Source organism: Rhinolophus sinicus, chromosome 7 (assembly GCF_057876585.1).
Source record: "Rhinolophus sinicus isolate RSI-liver-muscle chromosome 7, RSI-T2T, whole genome shotgun sequence".
NCBI classification, from domain to species: domain Eukaryota; kingdom Metazoa; phylum Chordata; class Mammalia; order Chiroptera; family Rhinolophidae; genus Rhinolophus; species Rhinolophus sinicus.
In genome coordinates this window covers 23486140-23513059 of record NC_142507.1, presented here as the reverse complement: position 1 = coordinate 23513059, position 26920 = coordinate 23486140, and the positions used below count along the sequence as shown (strand labels likewise).

The following is a 26920-nucleotide window of genomic DNA, read 5'->3' as shown; positions in this document are numbered from 1 at the left end:
AAAATAGTCCTACTATCTATCTAAACACATTGTGGGCAATATAGCAGAGCTAGAGGGAAGTACTCCAGCTCTGGACTCAGATGTCTGCAACCAGATCCCCGCCTGACTTCTTAACCCCAATTCAACTGTGCTTACAGTGCTTAATCTCTCAGTGTCTCAATTTCCTTGTCATAAAATGGGGATTATAATAGCACCTAGCACACTGGATTGCTGGGAGGATTAAATGCATTAATACAGGTCAATGTTGGGGGCAGCCGAATGGTTCAGTTGGTTAGAGCACAAGCTCTCAGCAACAAGGTTGCTGATTCAATTCCCCCATGAGATGGTGGGCTGCGCCCCCTGCAGCTAAAGATTGAAAACGGTGACTGGACTTGGAGCTGAGCTGCGCCCTCCACAATTACCGTGTTTCCCCAAAAATAAGACCTAGTCGTATCAGCTATAATGCATCTTTTGGTGCAAAAAATTAATATAAGACCCGGTCTTACATTATATTATACTATATAAGACCCGGGTCTTATACTAATTTTTGTTCCAAAAGACACATTAGAGCTGATGGTCCAGCTAGGTCTTATTTTTTGGGGAAATGTAGACTGAAGGACAATGACTTGGAGGTGATGGGCCCTGGAGAAACACACTGTTCCCCAATATAAAAAATAAAAAAAACAATAATACAGATCAATGTTTGGCACATCTTAATTATTCAAAACTGTGCTACCTAGTAGCAGTAGTAGTAGTAAATCTGCTAGAAATCTAGCTTAACAATCTAAAGAAAAAGCTTTAGTCAGAAAGATATTTATCAAGATATTATTTGTAATAGCCATAAAAACAAATATAACCTGCAAGTGATTAAATTATGGTATAGTCACCCAACAGATTATTTTGAAGCCAATAAAAATGAATTATGATGATGATGTAAAAACAAACAAACAAAAAAACACCCCTGGGGTGCCAAAAAAATGTATACAAGTGGAACTTTGGTCAACGTTGCTCAAGCAGTTCGCCATAATCAGAAGTGTCTGGATGCTGATGGTAACCACTTTGAGTACTTCTTGTAATTGCACAAGTCAAACGTGACTTGTATTCATCTTTTGTTATTGGTGTATATTGAGTGTTACAATTTTACAATTTTAATAGTTTTTTCCTTTCTTAAAATGTGTATACATTGTTTTGGCACCCTCTGTATATAAATAAATAAATAAATAAATATATATATATATATATATATATATATATATATATATGTATATATATGTGTGTGTATATATATATGTGTGTATATATATAATTTTACTTATGCTATTTATTTATATATATGTGTCTACATATATATACATACATATATATATGTGTGTGTGTATATATATATATATATATATATATATATATCACACATATACATATAAATAGCATAAGTAAAATTATAGTGGTAGCAAAATCCACATACCAGGGGAAAAAATGACAAGAAATGCAACAAAATGTTAACTGATGGTTACATTTAGATAGACTTAAGGATGATTTTTTTTTCCTTCTCCAACTCCCCAAATTTTAATAAACATGTAAATCTTTTAATGTAAATAAAAAAGTTTTTAAAGGAGAACTTGTACTGGACTTAGATACTTTCAATAAGTATAAGAGAATAAAACTTTTTTAAATTTAAGATTAAATGAGCATAAGTGTAATGTCTACTCTTTTCTCCCGCACAATGTAAACCATCTTTCCAGAAATAAAAATGGATGCATGTGGTTCTCAATTTTCTATGACTAATCATAATTACCTTAGAATATGGAATTAGATTTAAAATTTAAATTAACTATAAACAGTTTCACTATGTCTTTAAAGACTAGACTTTTTTAAAAAGCTTTTTATTTTGAAATAATTTGAAACCCGCATAAATGTTGTAAGAACAGTACAAAGAACTTTATTCAGAGTCCCCAGTTGTTAATGTTTTGGCACACTTCCTTCCTCATTCATTCATTCGTTCTTCCTTATACATACATACAGAGGGTGCTAAAAAAATGTATACACATTTTAAGAAAGGAACAAACTGTATTAAAATTGTAATACTCAATACACACCAATAACAAAAGATGCATACAATTCACGTTTGATTTCTGCAATTACAAGAGGGGCTCAGCATGCAGACACTTCTGATTACAGCGAACTACTACTTGAGCAACTTTAACCAAAGTGTCTACTTTTATAGCTGCACATGCCATTTCAATTTCTTCACACAGTACCAAGCGTCTCAAATTTATCACGAATGCATGCAGTTGTTAGGCGTGTTAGAGGTTCTGTTGCATACTCACGCCTCCATTGTCCTTCTACTTCCACAACATTCTCGAATTTCAAATACCACTTCAAAATGGTCTTGCACTCCTTGAACTGTGCTTCTGCCATTTTCTTTGACTGTCCTGCCTGTATGGTGACCCTAGCATTCATTTGATTAATGCCATCTTTTGAGAGAACATCATACTACACATTGCTACTGTAATTCAACTCTACTTCGAAAAGTACTACATAGAAAACATCTCTTAAAATATGTACACATTTTTTTGGCACCCCGAGTATATGTGTGTTGTATGTACACTCACACACCATCATGTGCACACATATTTCTTTCGAACCATTTGAAAGTAGCAGATGTCATGCTCCTTTATCCCTAAATACTTCACTGTATAGTCCCTAAGAATAAAGAAATTCATTTATATAACAGCAGTAATTAATAAGTAAATTTAACAATGATACAATATTGTTTACTTACCTAGAAGTCTTATACAAATTCTGCCAATTATTCCAATAATGAATCTTTACAGTAATTTTTTTTCTGGTACAGAATCCAATACAGGATCACATATTACATTTAATTCTCTTAAGACTAGACTGTTAAAATTTTATAGGCTTTATAATTTTTAGTTTCTAGTTTCCAACCTCTTATAAGTAACAGTTTTCTTTTTTTATTATTACTATTGTTGCCTTTGAAATTTTAAAAGGTTCACTTTTTGTATTTTTCTCTTCTATATGATTAAAGAAATGGCTGATTTCAGGACTGGGGCAGGAAAGATGGATGAGCCCAAGACATTTTATGGTACCAGAATGTAAGATTTAAAAATAAAATTGAAGGAGGCTTGTCAAAGGAACAAAGGAGCCAGTTTGCAGAGGGGCCTGCTGGTCAAATCTAGGACAAAGTAAGTATCAAAATAAACATGAATAATGGATTATAATCCATTGTATAGAATAGGAATCCACACTAATGATAGATAAATAAATAACTAGGAAGTAAAAGGAAAGTTCTTTCTTATAACTGAATGATTTATAAATATTGAAGTGAAAGAGTTAGAAAATCACTATTTTGTAATTGTCACTGAAAAGAGTGGTTTGGGCAAGACTCTGGATACTAAATAACAGGGGTGTGGGGATGGGGAAGTCTGATGAGGAACAAGATTGTTTCAGGATCTTAAAGTATCTCCCACAGAATGCCTATAAGATATAAGGGGAAAAATAATAAGCTATACAGTGTACACTTTGACTGAACTATCAAAACTAACATCATTGATGCCTCTGGATGTGAAACCCTAATAAGGACACAACACACGCAGTATTCTAACTGTGGGTGCACAGCATGATAGAATCATGAGAAAACAGCAGATAAGCCCCAAAAAAGGAATATGCTATTAAAAATAAAGGCTGCAGGGTGCTTGTATTCTTTAGAACATCGATGTCATAAAAGATATTAAAAAACTATTCCAGATTAGGAAACTAGATATGTGATCCTAGACTGCATCTTGTTCTGGAAGAGAAACAAAAGCTATAATGGATATTATTGTGACAATTAACGAAAGTGCAAACACGCACGTAGATTCAAGTGCTGTACCAATGTTAAATTTCCTGTATTATGATTACGTAAGAAAGTAAACTGATTCTAAGCATCAAAGCATGACAGATGCAAGTATTCTCAAATGGTTCAGAAAAAATAGTTTGTGTGTGTGAATAGAGAAAAAGAGAGAAGAGAGAATATGAAAAAACAAATATGGCAAACATTAAAAATGTATCAAAAAAAATGATACATGTTAGTTTTTTTTATTATTCTTGCAAGTTTTCTGTTGGAAAATTATTCTAAAATCCTTTTCGAAAAGTATGACAACCTTCCCTTTGGGGGAAAATTTTTCTTAAAGAGGGAATACAGTTATAAGTATGGAAAGACATAAACGTTAAATTTGACTAGCTTAGAAAAGCAAAACCCTCAAAGAGGTCAAACTAACACCCCTCACTCTTCTTATAAGGCATTGATTTTCATATATCTACAGTCATAAAGGAAAAAATGCAAAACCAAATGTGTGAATAAACCAGAACATCATAAATATATATAAGGGAAGATCAATTATACCTAATAACTTTTTCCAGGATTTGATGAGAGACTTTGCTAAAGATGTAACTTCTTCATCTGTACTCTGCTTGCGAATAGCATTTACTGACATTCCGATTCTTGTAGACTGCAAGGCAACAACAAAAAAATTTGTAGAAACAATTTTATTTCAGACAATTTAGTGTATCACTTTCTTCTTTCCCAGATTTCTATTTCCATTTGAGAATTGAAAAGAACTTCAATTATTTGAATTCTTATAACAGTATACTACAGACTTAAGATACATATATCTTCAGATCAAACACTGGACTCAAGGTTTTTATCACTGAGATCTGCAAGCATATAACTCGCTACAGTAATAAGTCTGGTTAACCAGTAAAATGAAATTGGTCTTTCCATAAGAAAGAAGCAAGAATAAAATATAAACAGTTTGTATTTATATATAAAATAGGCTGAAGCAATCAGGACTAAGATGGACCCTCCTGTGTATCTATACATTCTTCTACATAGATTGCATCCTAGACCACCTGATACAACTTACAATGAGGATACCCAAACAAATACTACTACCTACAAAGGCTTAAAATGCATTCTTTTGGGGCCTGAAACCAGCATATAATCACAGACATTAAAATGGACTTCACAGAATATAATTTAACATGCGGTAATATTATGTGCCCAGGATTATGCTGGCAGCATCCATATTTGTCAATCTTCCTAACAACCCTTCAAAGTTAAGATCATTATCCCTATTTTTAAGATGAAGAGCTTGGAAGTACCAATAAATAAATTGCCCAACGTTACACCATTATTAATAAGTAAAGCTGGACTTTTAATCCAGGTCTGTGCACCCCCAAAGTCCACGCTCTTTCCAGCACATCAGTGGTTTTCAAATTGTGCTCAAAGAACACAAAAGCTACGACAGGCCAATTATGGGATGATAAATAAAAAATGATAAATTATTTAGTAAGTTCAGGTTGTCAGTAGACAATCTTTCAAAACATATGGTCTATGGAAGAAAAAAAAATAACAGAAGGAATTCTTAGTGGCAAAAAAAAGAAGGGAACCCTGCTGTAAACTTTAAGGAAGAAGAATAAATGGATATGTAAGGCTTCCTTTTAAATTATTCAATCTACTCAACAAAGAGATTCATGACAAAAGTTGTGCTCAAGAATTTAGAATAGGTGTTTAGTCAGTGCACTGTGTTACATCTCTTGGAAAGCGGAGCAAGGCAGGAAACATGCCATTACAGAATGATAATGGGGACTCTGCATATTTAAAGGCCCAAAATGCTTTGGAATTAATGTTTTGGTTTTTTCAATCCACAGAAAGTGACTTACTGCTTTAGAAAATAAGATACTCAGAACTTTTTTAAGTGAAGAAAATACTTCTAGAACTTTAGAACTTTTCTAAAACATTACTTTGTCAGCTTGATGAAGTAGGCACTTCAATATAAAAAACTTTGCAGAGGCAAGTGCCTGGGCTGCATAGCAGAGCTCACAATTGTGTGGACCCAGAACTGTCCCACTGGAAGCAGCTAACTGCTCAGAAGCGGGGCTTGCACTTGCCGCTGGTGTACTGAGTGTCAGGTCTGCACGGCAGTGACTACTGCAGCCCTCCTTTTCCTCAGCACTCACTCACAGCTCTTCTTTATCTCCACCTGCACAAACATACCGCCTAAAAGAAAATCTACTTTTGAAATGAGTGGAAGAAATAACCTGATTACTAATATACTTCTAAAGCTTGGGGTTGACAAGAATTAGGAAAAGAAAATGGAATTTTCAGAGGTGGTCAGAAGTGAACAAAGGCATAAGGAAAGCATGAACAAACTGTGCTCTAGGGTGATTGCTTTTCAATTATCACAGGATATTTTTATCACTAAAAAGTCAATGATTTCCTGCTTAGAACCTATGAAAACCCATGCAAAGAATATAGGCAGATATGGAGAATACAGGCAGCAACTGTAATAAACACACTTATCTAAGGAAGAGATGGTCCAGGTAAGAACAATAAGAAATGTGGCTGAAGAGGTAGGTGAAAAACAAAAATTTGAGGTAGGTGTTTTTTTCCTTTTAGGGGGTATCTTGGGAAGACGAGAAGAAAGTAGACAGAGGAAAGGACTATAAAGCTAGTTTACTTGAATAACCTCATCTAGAACTGCCTCTGAGAATTCCCCAGACTATGCATTTTTCCTAAAAATCGTAGACTATGATTTATATACAGGATATAATAAGCAGGCTATAAAAGTATTTTGTGCTCCAGGAATTAGGAATTGTAGAGTTAAACAGACTTCTTGACTGCACTAATAAAAGTTTGAGACAAATTATACATCATGAAATTCTAGAGAGAAAATGTGCCTTTGCCCATGGCTGGCCATCTGGCTTCTATAGAACACCAGGTATACAATGAGAAAAACATTACCTTGGAAAGATGGAGAATGTATTAAGCAGACTTAGAGAGTCAGCTGCACATTGGTGGTAAAACAGAAGGAGTAGTGAGGTCAAGAGACACTGTCAACATCACAGGGAATAAGCAGATTGCTCTGCTCTAGGAAAAAAAAAATCATGCTGTGATCACTCATGAGTTTTTGCCAAGATATGAAGAGAGCTATTAAATCTCAAGGAAAAAAACATACAGCTATGATAAAACATTGTTAAAAAGAAATTAAAGAAGACCTAAAAAAACGGAAAGGCATCCCTTATTAACAGACCAGGAGACTTAACTGTTAAGATTGCAATGCTAATGAAATCAAACTACACAGTCAATGCAATCACTATCAGAATACCAGCTGCCTTTTGTACAGAAATCGGGAAGATTATCCTAAAGTTCACATGGAAATGCAAGGGACCCAAAATAGCCAAAGCAATCTTGAAAAAGAACAAAGTTGGAGGACTCACAACTGCCAATTTCAAAACCTACAGCAAAGCTACAGTAATCAAGACAATGTGGTCCTACATAAGAAGTGACATGCAGATTTATGGAATAGAATTAAGAATCCAGAAATCAATCCCTACATTTTTCATTACTAATTTTCAACAAGGATATCAAGACAATTCATTGGAGAAAATAATATTAAAAGGTGGAACAACCAGATATCCGTATGCAAAAGGATGAAGTTGCACCACTTTTTTAACACCACACATAAAAATTAACTCAAAATGAATCATAGATCTAAGTGTAAAAGCTATAAGACTCTCAGAAGAAAACACAGGAATAAATTCATAACCTTGAATTAGACAATGGTCTCTTAGCTATGACACCTAAAGCACAAGCAACCAAAGAAAACAGATGACTTAGCCAAAGAAAACAGATAATTTAGACTACAACAAAATTTTTAACTTCTGTGCTTCAAAGAACACCACTAAGTAAGTAAAATGAACCTAACAAATGGGAGATAATACTTGCAAATCCTGTATATGATAAGGGACTCATATCTAGAATATATAAAGAACTACCACAGCTGAATAATAAAAAGACACATTACCCAAATTGAAAAATAGGCAAACGATCTGAATAAACATTTCTCCAAAGAAGATATACAAATGGTCAACAAATACATGAAAAGATGTTCAACATCATTAGTCATTAGGGAAATGGAAATCAACACCGCAATATTACTTCATACCCACTACGATGGTTATAATCAAAGACAGATAATAACAAGTGTTGCAAGAATGTGGAAAAACTGGAATCCTCATTCACTTGCTGTTGGGAATGTAAAATGGTACAGCCATTGGGAAAACAGTCTGCTGGTCCTCAAAAAGTTCGACATAAAGTTCCCATATGACTCAGCATTTCAACTTTTAGGTATCTACCCTAAGTGAAACAAAAACACACGTTCACACACAAACTTGTACATGAATGTGCACAGCAGCATGAGTCATAAGAGCCAAAAAGTGGGAACCCAAATGTCCATCAAATGATAAATAAAATGTGGTATGTGATATATTCATACAATGGAATATTTACTATTCAGCTATAAAAAGAAATGAAGTATTGATACATGCTACAACATGAATGAACACTAAAAAGATTATATTGGGCAGCTGGATGGCTCAGTTGGTTACAGTGCGAGCTCTGAACAACAGGGTTGCCAGTTCGGTTCCCACATGGGCCAGTGAGCTGCACCCTCCAAAACTAGATTGAAGACAACTGGCTGCCGCTGAGCTTCTGGAGGGGCGGCCGGATGGCTCAGTTGGTTAGAGCGTGAGCTCTCAACATCAAGGTTGCCGGCTCAATTCCCACATAGGATGGTGGGCTGCGCCCCGCTGCAACTAAAGATTGAAAACAGCGACTGGACTTGGAGCTGGGCTGCGCTCTCCCCAACTAGATTGAAGGGCAACGACTTGGAGCTGATGGGTCCTGGAGAGGCACACTCTTCCCCAATGTTCCCCAATAAAGAAAAATTAAAAGAAAAAAAAAGGTTATACTAAGGCAGACACAAAAGGTTACATATTACATGATTTCATTTATATGAAATCTCCAGAACAGGCAAATCTACAGAGACAAAAAGTAGACTGATTAGTGCTTGCCTGGGGCAGAAGGAGGGGAGGCAATTTGGGGAGAAATGGGACCTGACTGCTAAAAAGGTACAGGGTTTCTTTTTGAGGTGACGAAAGTGTTCTAGAATTGATTGTGGTGATAGTAGCAGAATTCTTTGAATATACCAAAAACTAGTAAATTGTATACTTTGAATGAATTGTACGGTATGCAAATTGTGTCTCAATAAAGCTATTAACGAAAGACGATATACACAGCTATGTCCACTTTTACCATCCTTTCATTAAGTTCCATGAGAGCAGGGACTTTGTCGTCTTCACCACTACACTCAGCAAGTAGAATAATACCTAGCACACGACAAGCATTTAATAATTACTGAATGAATGATCATTAACAAGTACCCCTTCTCTCCGTGTCTATTGCTATTACCTAAGTTCAAGACCTCATCACTGCCCCCCTCAGTAACTGCACTGCTCAACAAGTCTTCCTGTTCCCAGCCTCCCATTTCTACCATAGTGCAAATCTAGTCCTGCACTCTCCTGCACTACGGCCTTTTGGCAGGACTGCTTTCAGGACGGCATACACAGCCCTATATGCCAACTTGCCTATGAATTCAACCCTGTATCTGACTTGCCCTTAGTTTACATTAACTTAATATGCCACACTATTTCCACTACTGTTTTCTCTGCTGGAATATCTTTCCCAGTCCTATCTATCTAGGGATAAGCTATTCATATTTTGAGACTCAGTTTCCATTTTATCACCTACATGAAGAATTTTCTGAACCTCCCAGATTAAGTCATCAGATTAAGAAGTGAACTTCTTTGTGCTTCTTCCTGCCCTACCTGACAAATGAATCCTACACAGGTATTTCTCTGGGCTACTGTACTTTTCTGTTTGCTTACAAGTCAGTTTTCCTCTATTAGATTTTAAGCTCAATGAGGGGGAAAAGCTGTACCTATCCACCACCCCAACACAATTCCAAGGAATGAAGCATATGAAAAACAGCACAAGTGTGTTACAAATGATGGCCCTACCCAATCTCCACTTCCTCTATAAAGCTACACATTTCTCTTAAATACATACTGGGGTTACTATGTTGTTTTCGATGTGGTTATCCCCACATAGGCTAGGATAAGGGTCGGTACTGTCTCAAAGGCAAGGCTATCCCCAGAGTTAATGTGCCAGAGAAGCTGTTGATTCTTGGACAGGATATCTGAACTGAAAAGACAGGACTTAATGACTTACTTCCTTTTTTTTTCTTGGGTCTAAAGGTCTACAACCTTTTTTGCACAATCAATCTCTTTGGCAATCTAAAGCTTATGGACCCCCTTCTCAAATGCTTTTAAAATGGTTTCAATAAATACATAGGATTACACCAATTATATAATATACAGTTACAAAATCTTTTCTTAAATATGATATAGTAATACATGTGCACCTTAATTTAAAACATTAAATAAGATCTAGCGTAAGGTAAAATAGCTACCATAATAATGAGCAAAACTGGATGTCAATAGATCTACAACTATAATATGAAGTTAAAATATCTGATTTATTTCAGTTACAGCTATAAATACTACTAATACAACTATGGCTTACCGCCTTCATATTCATGCACCCCTATCACTCTACCCTAAATTCTAACTTAATGGAACAGAAACATCAAAGGTGGCAGTTGTGAATAATAAGAAAATAAGAAATATATAGTAGAAAATAGCCAGATTTGTGTTACTATTTACTTTCCTTTTTAAATTTTTGACTTTTGTTAAAATTTTATTTTTATGTTTTAGTCTTGATAGAACATTAAAATAAGACTTCAGTAATGAATCTATGCAATGCCTACTAGACATCTGATTGTGTACACAGTTGGCCAGTGCTAAAAAGGGAGAAGAGAAACACCTTGCCATCCTCACTCCCAAGGCTAGCTAGCTTCATGATGGCAGAAGCTATCGATGACAGAGCAAGAAAGTGAAATCTTGGGAGATCAAATCAGGCGCAAGAGTCTATCTTCCTTTCACAGTGAGATTTCACTCCCATTGCAATCTTGGAGATTTAGGTCTTATTCTTCTTGAGGAAGACAACATTTGTCTATAATGGCAATTTAGTTGATTATTGATTTATGTTACTATCTTTAAAAAAGAAGTTAATAATGGCTTACAATATAACGAGATAGTACAAAAAAACTTACATTGGTATTGAAAATATTTCAAGTATTTTACAATTACCTATTTAAAAATTATGACACATTTTAGCACATACCTGTAATAATTCCAGAGTCATGGGAATATTCTTAAGCTCCTTCAGCAAATCCAATGCTCCAGCCTATAAGTAAAATAATTTCATACTGAATTTCCCAGATAGTAAAGCAAGAACTAACTAGACATTTAAATTTATGTATTCCTGTCCAACACTCACTATGGTTCACTTAGTTCATATGAGAATGGTAAATAGACACACACACATGCACACGTGTACACATACATACATGTACATTAGAGAGAGACAGTGAATTAGCTTTCCAAATAGGGGATGCAACTCAGTAGAGGATCATAAAATCCATTTTCTGCGTTACAACCAGCACTTGTTAAATACTGTTTTGTGAAAGTTTATTTTCAATATTATTCATTTACATGTGTTCCAAGTAGAAATGTAAAGTACATTTCTTACTGTCGTGCTAAATAAAACACACCCCAAATTTCCATGGAGAGCACCTACCTAAGAAAGGAGCCAACCCTGAGAAAGTGGGAATGGGGATAGAAGATGCTCAGCACCTGTAGCATTCATTCACACAGGGAATGGGAAAGGGCATCTTTACGAGAATTCTCATGGTCTCTCTGCATCTCACTGGTCTGTCACAAGAACACTGACTGTTGTCTATCTGGTTTTTTCAAAGCAGTGAAAAGCAAATTCTGGAAAGAAAACTCAGAATTGAAATCTATGTTAAGCTCACAGGCCTGTTCATTGCCAGTTCCCACTAGAAGCAAAGACTCCCATGTAGATGATGAAGATGGAACAAAATAAGACCCATGGAAACATTACATAAAGCACCTCAAGTTAAAAGAGGAATGGAATTAGCTGAGAAGTAACAGCACCACCTACAGCTTGTGGCTAAATATTCCAATTTGATATATTTAATCTACCGTATTTCATCTAGTCTAACACATTCCCTTAATCACATGTTAGTCTAATATCGTGTTTCCCCAAAAATAAAACCTAACCAGAAAATAAGCCGTAGCATGATTTTTCAGGATGCTCATGATATAAAATAAGCCTTCATGCGTCTTTTGGAGCTAAAATAAATTTAAGACCCGGTCTTATTTTCGGGGAAATACACTAGGGCTTATTTTATACTACGAGCATCCTGAAAAATCATGCTAGGGCTTTTTTTCCGGTTAGGTCTTATTTTCAGGGAAATACAGTACTCACTTAATGTACTATACTCAGACATCAATATTCTATATCCTACTAATAAAAAACTATTAAACTATGACACTGTTTTCTTACTACTTTTTACTTTTGTTTACTGAAAGAATTCTTTTAGACTAGGAATTTTTATCATATATTACTTTTCACATTTATAAAGAGAAAAACATACGCAAAACAAATTGGCTTGGGTGTTTCTAACACTATTTCACATTCAAAGTTCAATGCTTATGAATCACTTTTTGACTCAGATTTAATAATATGTTTTATCCCACAAAAAGTTGTATCAGAAACACTAGTAATGCACCATTTCCTAAATGAATCCATTAAAGAGCTAAAAGCTATTAGCTCTTAGCTGGCTTTGTAGTGTGTAGAGCTAGCTGTTTTCACCCCACTGCTTTTCAAATATTTGGTTCCTCCAGGTTCAAAGAGTAATCCACTAATATCTCTCAGAATTTCTTCCAAGTCCCTGACACCCATTCTGCAAATGATGATGCTGGGTTTGATGTTCTGCCTATGAAAGCGCCACCTGGCCAATGATTTATGTAATTCATTTTGCTTTCTTAAATATTAAAATATGAAAACTAGGTACCCTAAGGAACAATGAAACACAGCATATCTCAGGAAAACAGAAAGTACCAGAGCATGTTCCTCATTAGGCAACCCACAGGAAGAAACAAGCCTGGAATCTCATGGTATCATATTTCTTAAATATAAAATCAAGTAAAAAGGGGGAGAGTAAAGGCCTGAACCGGAATATGGGAATGGAGAAAGTAAGCGTGCTGAAGAAAATGGAATACTCTAAATATTAAACTTTCTTTTACATAAACTTAAGGTTAACCACTCAAAAAAATCCAAAACTGAAATATATACTGTAATAAAAGAAGAAACACAGAGAAACATCATAGAATACCAACACACAGAAATAACGACAACAACAAAACGGCAAAGAAACAATGGAGACACAGCCTTACCAGAAGACTAAAGATAGAATGACAGGAAATCCTCACATATCAATAATCACCCTAAATGTAAATGGACTGAACTCACCAATAAAAAGGCACAGAGTAGCAGATTGGATCAAAAAACTAAACCCAACCATATGCTGTCTCCAAGAGACACATCTCAACATCTCAGCTACAAGGACAAGCATAGACTCAAAGTGAAAGGATGGAAATTGACACTCCAAGCAAATGCTAGCCAGAGAAAATCAGGTGTATCCATACTGATATCAGATGAAACAGACTTCAGGGTGAAAAAGGTAACAAAAGACAAAGATGGACACTTCATAATGATAAAGGGGACTATACAACAAGAAGACATAACAGTCATCAATATTTATGCCCCCAATCAGGGAGCACCGAAATACACCAAGCAACTACTAACAGAACTAAAGGGAGAAATTGACCAAAACACAATTATACTAGGGGATTTAAATACATCATTGACAGCTATGGATAGATCATCCAAACAGAAAATATATAACGAAATAGCAGCCCTAAATGACACATTAAATGAAATGGACATAATTGACATATATAAAGCACTTCATCCTAAAATATCAGACTATACATTCTTTTCTAGTGTACACGGAACATTCTCAAGGACAGACCATATATTGGGACATAAAATCAGCCTCAGCAAATTTAACAAGATTGAAATCATACCAAGCATATTCTCTGATCACAAGGCTTTGAAATTGGATATCAACTGCAGAAAGAAAGCAGGAAAAAACACAAATACATGGAGATGAAACAACATACTTCTAAAGAACGACTGGGTCAAAAAAGAAATTGGAGGAGAGATCGAAAGATATATAGAAACAAATGAAAATGAAAATACATCCTTCCAAAATTTTTGGGATGCAGTGAAAGCAGTTTTAAGAGGGAAATTTATATCATTACAGGCCGATCTCGAGAAACAAGAAAAATCCCAAATAAATAACCTCATGTTACACCTTAAGGAACTAGAAAAAGAAGAACAAGTGAAACCCAAGGTCAGCAGAAGAAAGGAAATAACAAAAATCAGAGCAGAACTAAATGAAATAGAGAACAAAAAGACAATAGAAAAATTTACTGTGACAAAGAGCTGGTTCTTTGAAAAGATTACCAAAATTGACAAACCCTTGGCTAGACTTACTAAGATAAAAAGAGAGAAGACACTAATTAACAAAATCAGAAATGAAAAAGGGGAAGTTATCATGGACACCATAGAAATACAAAGGATCATCCAAGAATACTATGAAGGACTATATGCCATCAAATTCAATAACCTAGAAGAAATGGACAAGTTCTTAGAAACATATAGCCTTCCAAGGCTGAACCATGAAGAAATGGAAAATCGAAACAGACCGATCACCAGTAACGAAATTGAATCAGTCATCCAAAACCTTCCCAAAAGCAAAAGTCCGGGACCAGATGACTTCACTAGTGAATTCTACCAAACCTTCAAAGAGGATCTAATACCAATTCTGCACAAACTCTTCCAAAACATTGAAGAAGAGACAGTATTCCCTAACTCATTTTATGAGGCCAACATTACCCTGATACCAAAAACTGGTAAGGACAACACAAAAAAAGAAAACTACAGACCAACATCTCTGATGAATACAGATGCAAAAATCCTAAACAAAATTCTAGCAAATCGAATACAACAATGCATTAAAAAGATTATTCATCATGACCAAGTGGGGTTTATCCCCGGGGCACAAGGATGGTTCAACATCCGCAAATCCATCAATGTGATACATCACATAAACAAAAAAAGGACAAAAATCATATGATTATATCAATTGATGCAGAAAAAGCATTTGACAAGATACAACACCCATTTATGATTAAAACACTTAATAAAATAGGTATAGGAGGAAAATACCTTAACATAATAAAGGCAATATATATGACAAGCCCTCAGCTAATCTCATAATTAATGGTGAAAACTGAAGCCCTTTGCTCTACGTTCAGGAACACGACCGGGCTGTCCCCTATCACTGCTGCTTTTCAACATAGTGTTGGAAATCCTCAGCAGAGCAATCAGGCAAGAGAAAGAAATAAAAGGCATCCAAATTGGGAATGAAGAAGTTAAATTGTCCCTCTTTGCAGATGACATGATGCTATACATAGAAAACCCTAAAGACTCCACCAAAAAGCTATTAGAAACAATCAACGAATACAGTAAAGTTGCTGGCTACAAAATCAACGTACAAAAGTCCACTGCATTCCTATATACTAACAATGAAATCTCAGAAAAAATACAAAAAACAATTCCTTTTGCAATTGCAGCAAAAAGAATAAAATACCTAGGAAGAAACTTCACCAAGGATATGAAAAACCTATATGCTGAAAACTATAAGACATTTTTTAAAGAAATTGAAGAAAACAAAGAAATGGAAAGACATTCCGTGATCATGGATTGGAAGAATCAACATAGTTAATATGGCCATATTACCCAAAGCCATATACAGATTTAATGCAATCCCCATCAAAATTCCAATGGCATTTTTAAAGAAATAGAACAAAAATTATCAGATTTGTTTGGAACCGCAAAAGACCCCGAATAGCCAAAGCAATCTAAGAAAAAAGAACAATACTGGAGGTATCACACTCCCTTACTTTAGCTTGTACTACAGGGCAACAATAATCAAAACAGCATGGTATTGGCAAAAAAACAGACACGTAGACCAATGGAATAGAATTGAGAACCCAGAAATAAAACCACATGAATATGGACATAATTTTTGACAAAGAAGCTAAAAACATACAATAGAGGAAAGACAGCCTCTTCAATAAATGGTGCTGGGAGAATTGGATAGCCACGTGCCAAAGAATGAAACTGGACTGCTATCTGTCACCATGTACCAAAATTAACTCAAAATGTACGCATAAGACCTGAAACAATAAACTGCATAGAAGAAAACATAGGTTCTAAACTTACGGACCTTGGGTTCAAAGAGCATTTTATGAATTTGACTCTAAAGGCAAGGGAAGTAAAAGCTAAAATAAATGAATGGGACTATATCAAATTTACAAGCTTCTGCACAGCAAAAGAAACCATCGACAAAATAAAGAGGCAACCAACTCAATGGGAGAAGATTTCTGCAAACAGTGCCTCTGATAAGGGGCTAATATCCAAAATATACAAGGAACTCATGCAACTCAACAGCAACAAAACAAACAACCCAATTGAAAAATGGGCAGAGGACCTGAAGAGACATTTCTCCAAAGAGGACATACACATGGCAAATAAGCATATGAAAAAATGCTCAACATTACTAATCATCAGATAAATGCAAATAAAAATCACAATGATTTATCACCTCACCCCAGTCAGAATGGCTATCATCAACAAGACAAATAGAAACAAGTGTTGGAGAGGCTGTGGATAAAAAGGAACCCTCATACACTTTTGGTGGGAATGCAGACTGGTGCAGCTGCTATGGAAGGCAGTGTGGAGGTTCCTCAAAAAATTACGAATAGAATTACCATATGACCCAGCAATCCCTCTCCTGGGTATCTACCCAAATAGTCTGAAAACATTTATACATAAAGACACGTGTGCTCCAATGTTCACTGCAGCTTTATTTACGTTGGCCAAGACATGGAAACAACCAAAATGTCCTTCGATAGATGAATGGATAAAGAAGTTGTGGTATATATACACAATGGAATACTATTCGGTGGTAAGAAAAGATGATATGGGAACATTTGTGACAACATGGATGGATCTTGAGAATATAATGCTAAGCGAAATAAATCAGACAGAAAAAGCAGAGAACCATAGGATTTCACTGATATGTGGTATATAAACCAAAAACAACAAAAGAACAAGACAAACAAATGAGAAACAAAAACTCATAGACACAGACAATAGTTTAGTGGTTACCAGAGGGTAAGGGGGAGGGGGGTGGGAGATGAGGGTAAGGGGGATCAAATATATGGTGATGGAAGGAGAAGTGATTCTGGGTGGTGAACACACAATGGGATTTGTAGATGATATAATACAGAATTGTACACCTGAAATCTATGCAATTTTACTAACAATTGTCACCCCAATAATTTTAAAAAATAAAAAATAATCAGGTAAAGGTCTTCAATCAAATAATTTTTCCATTTAAAATTAACAGACATTAGACTTTGCCATGGAGAATAAAAACAGTATTAACTTTTCTTCTAGCAACAAACAGATAACATCATTTTAATTTAACCCAGTACCTCATAAATAAAACTTCAGTTCAACAGAAACTATGAATCACGTTATTGTAAAGGATTTTACTGATTCACTTCTGATCTTAAAATTCCATAAATTCTTTTATTTAGAGGCAACTAAAAAGTAAAACAAAGTTGTCAGAGAAGAAAGTTAACACTGACTTTAAATTTACCATTTATCAAGCATTTCTACAGGAATGACATTTCTGTGAGTAAATGAGGTCTTCAATCGCATGTCTGCAAATTCCATAACCAAATACCTTTAAAAACCAAAAGATTTCTCATAGGTTTTCAATAAACTCATTTGACAGCAACAGATGCAAAGTTATTTATGTTCTATTTATCCCACTTAAATTGCATTTCACTTTGAAATGCCAATATCTAATTACTGGAAATTGTCCAATATCTAATTACTGGAAATTGTCCAGTCCTTGATGAGGATATTATGCAATACATGATGTATGTACCAAATTAGCTTTATAAAACCTGAAAAATTTGGAATTCTCAAATATATCAGACTCTAAAGGCTTTAAGAGATTGTGGAACTGTATCCAGTATCTACCATGGACAGTTTTCTTTTCCCTATGTCCATAGGCTTTCTGATCCATTTCTGACCTACGATCAATCAGAGATGAAGATTTTTTAAAAATCACACTTTTAGGAGTCCCTTAAAAAGCAGGGTCTCCCTCCTTAAGCTTATATAAATGCTGTCTGTCACATATAAAGTTTAAGTTGTTCTCCAAGTAGAAGCAATAGATTTCCATTAACTTCATCACTCTCCCTTTTTACTCAGATCTCTTTGGTGATAATGAGGTTAGAGATACAGGCTATGGAAGAAAAAGCTAAAGAATACTCATGGGATAAAAATATTACCTTTATCATATTTACACAGTGTTCTAACCAAATAAAATGAACATTTAAATCAAGACTCTTTAAAAGAAATAAACAACTATGATGATCAGAATGAGACAAAAAGGCAAAAACAGACTGTCATATATTAATTCAGTGACGAAAACTTATTTGAGAGTTACTATTTGCCAAGCATTGTGTTAAATACTTTAAATATATTATTTCATCTTCACAGTAAACCCTACAGAAGCAGGTAACTTTCTTATCCCCATTTGACAGATGAGGAAATTGAAGCCCAGTTAAGAAACTTGCACAAGGTCACACGATCACTAACTAGAAAAGGTGAGATCTATGAAGTTCTGTCAAATTACATTCTGTTGCCTCTCAATAAATACTCATTGACACTGTGCCAGCTCTGCTCTGTGTTGAGGGTACAGCAGTGAGCAAGACAGAAAACCCTTTTTGACTTCAGGGAATTTAAACAAAGAAATCTTTGGGCATCTTCTTCAAACCCTCAATTACACAAAGAAAGAAACTTGCCCAAGGTCATACCGATGGGTAATATAAAAGCACAGGAACTGCATACAGTTTCTGATCCCTACACAATTGCTCTTTCCATTCCACAGGTCCACAGGTGGCAGTTCTGCTCTGTGAACTTGGATGAACAGCATTCATTACCAAAAAAGGAACTATATAGTCTAGCTTTTTTCAATCATCACCTGCCTCTAAAGGTCATGTCTATTAGATTGCAGCATCTCCTAGAGATAATGATGCAAGAGAAAGAAAGAGTTTACCTTAACTTCCAGAGTCAAATTTAGTTTCGAGTACTGGCTGAAAAATAAACAACTCTCACACTACTTTATTACATCATTGGTATTCCTGTCAATGGAAATAAGTACTTTTACAAAATATGGTATTCAAACCTGTACTGAGTCCCGGTATATACAAGACTGTATAAGATACCAACTTCCTCCTCCTCGAGGACATGTAAGAAGGAGGGAGCAATACAGAATATATGTACAGTTCAGAACATGGGCTATATATATGACAGATTTAGATTCAAATCCGTGTGCTGTCATTTCCTAATTATAAGATCTTGGGAATGTTAATTGTCCTTTTCAAGCTTCAGCTGCTTTATATGTAGCTATGCACAATACACGGACCTCAAGTAGTTAAAATGGTCAAATGAGGTAATAGAACACATACAAAGTACCAAAATAAAGTGTCTAACACATGGGAGATGGTTATAAGTGTTACAAAGATATTAAAAGAATTATCTATTTCTACCATAACAATTCTCAAAAAGCCATAAGCCAGCATTTTAAGGGAGCATTATTTAAGCTCAATCATCTCAAACACAAACAATTCTTAGTAACAATTATTCTGAGATTTCGAGGCTTAAGAAATTAAGATGTTCTTTATTTCTTTAAAAAAGGAAACCCTAAATTATAAGTATCTGAGTTACAGCTCAACAACATCACTAGACACTAGGAGTTATAATTTTACTATGTGATCTCAAATTTGTAGTTATTCCACACAGCAAAAGCACAAGCAATTGAAAAATATACAAATTTGACTTCATCAAAATTAAAAGTTTTTGTACTTCAAAAGATACTATGACGAGTGTGAAAAGACAACCCACAGAATGGGAGACAATATATGCAAATCCCGTCTGTGATAACAGTCTAATGTTTAGAATATAAAGAATTCTTACAACTCAATATAAATACTCAAAAAATGAGCAAAGGTTCTGAACAGATGTATCAAAGATACGAGGTGTGACCAAAAACTATAGTGAATGTTTAAATTTAAAAAATGTATTACAGTAAAAGACACATTGCCATTAATCCCCCTCAAAATACTCCCTCTCACTTTGAATACACTTATGCCATCGTTCTTGTCACTTTCTGAAGCAGTTCTGGAAGTTCTTTTTTGTGAGTGTCTTTAGTTGCACTGTCGGATTCAAAACGTTTTCCTTCCATGGTCATTTTGACTTTAGGGAAGAGCCAGAAGCCGCATGGTGCCAGATCCAGTGAATAGGTGGATGAGGACACATTGTAATGTTTTTATTTGACAGAAATTACCATACCAGAAATGATGTGTGACATGGAGTCTTTCCATTGTGATCACAAAATACGGTGAATGCTGCTGCAAAGTGCCAGTCAATGGAAAGGCAGGGATCTTCAATATAGGAAGTGGCACGTTGCATCTTAGCAACAGTGTGGGACAAGTTTCAACTTGTTCATACAGTCGGGTGTGAGCTATGTTTGAGAGAAGATGTCTTTTAAAGTGTGCCGTAAAGTATCCTCTATCATGACAACGTTCCATGTCACACATTGCTTCTGGTATACAGTAATTTCTGTCAAAAAAACGTTACGGTGTGTCCTCATCCACCTTATTTACCAGATCTGGCACTGTGCAACTTCTGGCTCTTCCCCAAAGTCAAAATGATTCAGGACATCGAAGCAGCCAGGACAGTGAAACTAAAGACACTCGTGAAAGAGGACTTCCAGAACTGCTTCAGAAAGTGACAAGAACGATGGGATAAGTGTGTTCGAAACAAGGGGAGGTATTCTGATGGTTATAATAAAAAAGATAGATAACATGTTGAAGATGTGGTGAAATTGGAACTCTTACACACTGTTGTTGAGAATGTAAAATGGTACAGCAACTTTGGAAAATAGTCTGGCAGTTCCTCAAAAGGTTAAAACATAGTTATCACATGACTCAACAATTGTACTCCTAGGTATATACCCAACAGAAATGAAAACTTATGCCCACACAGACTTACACAAGAATGTTCTCAGCAGCATTATTCATAAAAGTGGAAACATCCCAAAATGTGGTGTATCCACCAGTACAGTGGTGTACTACCTAGCAATACAAAGGAATGAAGTACTGATAAATGCCACAACATGAATGAACCTTGAAAACACTAAGCAAAAGAAGTCAGTCACAGAAGACCACATATTATATAATTCCATTTATACAAATACCTACTGTATGATTCTATTTATATAAATTGTCTGGAATAGGTATCCATAGAGTTAGAAAGTATATTAGTAGTTGAGAGAGAAGAAGGGAGAGATACGGTGACAACTTAATGAGTTACTTTGTGGGTTTCTTTTTGGAGTGTTGAAAATGTTCTGAAATCAGATAGTGGTGATAGTTGCACAAATCTGTGAATAAACCCAAATCCATTGAATTGTACATTTCAAAAGAGCGGATTTTATTATATAGCTCAATAAAGCTGTTAAAAAAATTGTGTAGTTGTTCTAAAGTTTGCTTTATGCTAATCAATCCAACCCTAATATGGAAACCAACTTGTTTTTTTTTACCAACCCAAGTATAAGACAGAAATGTACATATTTTAGGAATCCCAATTCCTAGGAAATTCTAACATCTAATCTCAACTTCTCCCTGCAATTTAATTCCACTCAGCCCTGAGCCTTCAATGAAAAGAAAAAAAAAAGAAAAAAATCAACATGACTCAAAAAAATCTCTCCATGAACTTGAAAATTCTCAGTTCTTCCCTCACTTCTCCATCTACAGTCTAGAGTCATAATCCTTTATAAAGAGAATTCAGTTTTTTTAGCCATTACCGTATCTCAGGCACTGGCAAGAATTTTATATTCATTTAATCTTTACTAAATTATTTCCAATTTACCACCAAGAAAAACATTTTAGATATGTTAAGGAACTTGCCTAAGAACACACAGCTAAAGTTCAGAAGAGCCAGAATTTGAACCTAGATTAGGAGTCAGACTTGCTTATTGACATCAAGTCAAAATGATAAGAAAAACAGCAATTACCTGAAAATTTGAAACTAATGTATACGGGTCATCATGGCCTTGGAGTGGGTACTGCTAAAACTGTTTAAGATCAAGTATACCCATGGGACGACATTCTGGGTAGTACTAGATCAGGATATTGATTGGGTATTCAGGGAAACCCATCTGCCCCAGAACAGCAAATACCCTTACTTCCTGGTCTTATATTCACTTAAATATATCCACTACAACCCCAAGAAAGGATTCCTTGTGGTTAATTGGGCCCAATGTCATAACCAGAGTTTAGCAGCTATTGTTTACAGAGGCCTCTTTCACACACTACATCCCAGGAAAAAACAGCAGACTGACTTGCCAAGCCTCCTGTACTGTGTTCCTGCTGTCTAAGCAGACCCTTAGTAAAGAAGCTCCTGATTATATTTCAGCCAATGGTACTGAGGCCTTCCTTGTCCAATCAGAGCTGTGCAGCTATATTGGTTTGCATCTTTACTGACCACTCAGAGCAGCTCCATAATTACCAATCAGAACAGTGCAATTTGGACCAATCAAACTGCGAATTTGGAGTCCTCTTTTTTATGAAATTAGACCTACTGGGAACCAGAGGTAGGCACTTTTCTCTATAGAATATAGCCTCTCCTTTGTCTTGGTGGAGCTCATTTTTTGTTTCTATCCGAGACTGTGTTTCCAGGTTTGCAAGCTGTTTCATTAGAGCTGTTTCACACAAATAAAGTTTTCTCCCCTCACAGCATCCCAAATTGGGGACTCCTGTTGGACTGGATTGGTGACAGCAACCTTTTGTTGATACCATGCAAGGTTCAAAAACAGATGCAAGGGTCTTCTAGAGAGGCACTGAAGCTTAACATAATACCAGCTTTGAAGAAAAACATTTAAATTCACAACTTCGTTTGCCCACTATCTAGCTATTTGGCTTAGGACAATTCACTTTCTAAAAACATAGTTTCCTAATTTTTAGAATGGGGATAACACCTTGCAAAACTGTTAGTAATAAATGAGATAAGGTAGGTATTTAGCAGAATGCTTGGCTCAGAGTAATAGCTCAAAAAATGGTAGCTGTTTTTCTTATTACTTAAATGTGACACCTACAGTTTTATTAAATATCCAGTGTAAAAAATATCCAGTAACAGCACTTAAATTTGTCAATTCAGAGGACAACTATTACTTTTCAAGCAAAGTTTACTTTTTCATAGTATAATAATACAAAAATGGCTCACAGAGAAAATATGGAAACCAAAAAAAAAGAGAGAGAGACAGAAACAAATCTACCATAATCCAACAACCTCCAGCACTTCTATTAAATTACTGAACACTTGAAAAGTTATTAGTAAGTTTTTGTGCTTTTACGTTTGTTGGGGAGGGGGCGGTTTTCATACCAGTAAAGTTTAGAACTATCAGAAAAATGAGATTTGAGAATTATCTGTAGAGTTTAACCTCATTCTCCCCCACACTCATTACTAAAGATCTGAAAATGTATTTATAATTTGAGAACTGCAGGTAAATACAAACTGGTCTTCTCCACACTTGCCCACTAAGGAATTACTCGTTTTTAGGAAACATCTATGGGAACGGAAGGGAAGGGAAGACAAAGGAAGAGAAAGGAACAAACAAAAACAAATAATTAATGAGTTAGATGATTTAAAAATACACATTATAACCTTAGAGAAAAATAATTACCCAACAAATGGCCTTTTTCCCTGGGAGCTTTTACTTTGGGAGTCTGGGATCTCCAGGCAGGGAAAACTTTCCAGTTTAAACAAAATAACAGAAATGTTCAACCTATCAAATAACCAGAATTCATTCATCACTTGCAGTGGGGAATCAAAGGGCTGTATCAATAGGAAAAATAAATGGCATAAGCAATGTCTGGAACAGAACACAAACAGGAAATACTTTAAAAGGCCAAAATTGCAAATACGGATCAACAGGGTATGAAATTAAATACTGGGCGATACACCTGTTAAAGGAAAAGAGGAACAGACTATGAAGACTCAAGAGTTCAGTGTTAAACACTACTTCCTGCGCTGTCCAGTAGAATGCTTGGGTCCTGGCTTAATTCACATTGCACAGTATTTAATTTAAGTAGGTGAACTACTTAATGTCTCTGACTCAATTTCTTATTCTATAAAATGGATAGACCACAGCTGTGTTGTGGGTCTCAAAAAAAAATTGCACAGGGGCCTGCCCCATGGCTCAGGTGGTTAGAACTCCGTGTGCCTAACTCCGAAGGCTGCCAGTTCGATTCCCACATTAGCCAGTGGGCTCTCAACCACAAGGTTGGGATGGCAGGCTGCGTCCCCTGCAACTAGCAATGGCAACTGGACCTGGAACTGAGCTGCGCCCTCCACATCTAAGACTGAAAGGACAACAACTTGACTTGGAGAAAAAAAAAATTGCACAGATGCTTTGTAACTTTAAAAGAGCTCTACAAATCTAAGCATCCCTTTTCTCCTTCACATTAGTTTGACACGGAATTTATTTCATAGCTGGGAATAAGTTATTTCAGGCACACTGATACTGAACGTATGCTGAGCATGGTGAAACTAATTCAAGTAAAGACAACTGTGGACGTTTGGCTGAAAACAGATGACTCTGAAGCAAGGAACTGAAAGCGGTACACACAGGTAGACAAAAATGCAGAAACTGGAAAACAACTCAAACAAACCACAAGAAAACAAGTTCACATAAACACATTATCAATAAGATAATGCCTCCAGTATTAACTGTCAACCACTTAAGAGTACCAAGCAATGACATTTGTCCAAATCCATCTACCAGCATACCCTAGTGTGCATGCTTTCTTTAATCATAGCTCTTCTGCACAGCTAACAAGATACTTTTTAAAAAACATTTAGCAACTTGCCAAACACACTGGCACATTCGGCTTTTTTAATTGTAAACAAATATGTAGCGCAGTTGAGATAATCAAGTGAATGTTTAGCCTTCTTCAAAAATAAGATCCAGGAATTTTACCCTTTATCAGCTTGATGTCTAAAGTAGATCACGAATCTCTACTTGACGTTATTTATAGTTGTTAGTCAACGATCTCGGAAAAGAGAATTCTTTCAAACAGAGAGGGCTTTCTACACTTTTCAATTCTTAAGCTAAATTAGCGAGGATTTACTACCACGAAATTTAAATAAAAGGAGAGAATGCCTCGATTAGGTTTATTACGCGGCACGAACAACGAGAAACTTCCAAGTACCCAGAACCGGTCCTAACGCCCGGGGCCGCCAAACCGCACTGCCTCCCCCAGGACGCCCGCCCCAGGACGCCGGCGCGCTCCACGCCGGCTTCTCGCACAGGGAGAGATGGCGTGTGCGGACCGGGAGCCCCCACTGCCGACCGAGGGCCCACCGCGTCCATTCCCCGCGGCCCCCGCCCGTCACCCGGCCGGCCGGTCCGCGCCGCCCGCCGCGCTCACCGCGTTCTTCTTCTGCACCATCTTGTCCATCTTCTTGGCAATGCGGACCACCTCGTCCTCCATGGCTCCGGCAGGTATTCACCGCGCCCAGCCCGTTTGGGACGGGATGTGGGCGAAACTGGGGCAGAGGCGACAGGAGGGGGCGAGCTCAGGCACTCGAGCAGCGCGGCACAGCAGGCCTGGGCCTAGGCCCTTCCACACAAATCAAGCCGGCAGCAGCGGCGGCGGCGGCGCGGTGGCTCCACCCCCACAGGGGGCACCAATCGAGCTCCGCGCGCTCCTGCAGGCGCTACCAACCGAAAGCGGATCGCTGGGAAGGGCCCGCCAGGCGGCGGTAGCATCGGTGCTGTCAAGGGGAAGACAAGCGAGCCAGGCGGCAGTGTTTCCCGCCAAGCAGTGGTAAAAGCCTGCAGGCGGCGAGTGCGACTTTTGCCACGCGTTGGGCTCCGGCCCCGCATCCACACACTGCAGTTTCCCCCCCGCGCCCAGGTAGGCAGGGACAGCCGAGTTTAGAACCCACGGAGCTCTGAACTGAGGTGGGTTTGGAGAATGGACTGTTGGCGGTTTTTAAAGTCAGTAGGAACCCAGGCATTTTCTCCGTGGTAGCCTGGCTAGCTGGAAAAAAAGACTCCCCCCATTTCCCTAAATAGCCCCTTCTATTATGGATTACATCTGGTTAAGCTTCTCTTTTTGAAAATTCAAATAGTTTGTAAGCTCCTTTAGGACTGAGACCCCGTCTTGTTTGCTTTCTGGCTCAGAATGTTGGGCACACTATTTTGAATATAGTTGAATAATAGTTGACAGAAACGTTCACATTAAAGAAATTAAATAAGGCATCTCCTTCTGAAGATCAGTGAGAAAGTTGACATCCTTGAGAGTTATGACTAACAACACAAAGCCAAGGTAGAAAATTGAAATAGCTGTATTATTAATACTGGAGAGGCACCTTCAATAGATCATTGCCCAAATACCCCTTTTACTACCTCCTCATGTTACATGCAGACATATCCCCACACCAAATTTAAATATCATTAATCAAAATCCATCACCTAATTGTGGATGAAAAAGGGGCTCTATAGAAAGTAACCTCACAGGGTGATCTGATCATAAATTCCTAACTGGGCAGTTCATGGTAGGTAGTCAAACTCCAGGCCTATGACTTCTTTAGTAAAAGGTTTTAAGCAAGCCCTGACTGTTATTCTTCTACATCTAGATTAACACCTTTGAAACAAGCAAAACCCCCTCAAAGAGCCCATAATGTTGTTAACTATCCTGTAATCTTTGCTTTCTCCCACTTGTAATCTTTCTTACGTCAATGCGTAAAAGAAACTGCAAAACTATTATTCTGGGG

General features: G+C 36.6%; 1 protein-coding gene across 3 annotated transcripts in view; it reads right to left on the bottom strand.

Annotated features, from left to right (window-relative positions):
* TCEA1 (transcription elongation factor A1) overlaps positions 1–25820 on the bottom strand; it is a 45073-nt gene extending 19253 nt beyond the window's left edge. Inside the window, exons 1-3 of one of the 3 annotated variants that reach the window (XM_019729832.3) lie at positions 25570–25820; positions 11126–11188; positions 4385–4490 (exon numbers count right to left, since the gene is read on the bottom strand). In XM_019729832.3, the coding sequence (XP_019585391.1) occupies positions 4385–4490; positions 11126–11188; positions 25570–25632 (232 nt within the window). In that variant the 5' untranslated portion in view covers positions 25633–25820. Of the gene's footprint in view, positions 1–4384; positions 4491–6784; positions 6906–11125; positions 11189–25569 lie in introns of those variants that run through there. The other 2 variants (XM_074318795.2, XM_088799430.1) reach the window with 2 other exon arrangements.
* Positions 25821–26920: the final 1100 nt, after the last annotated feature.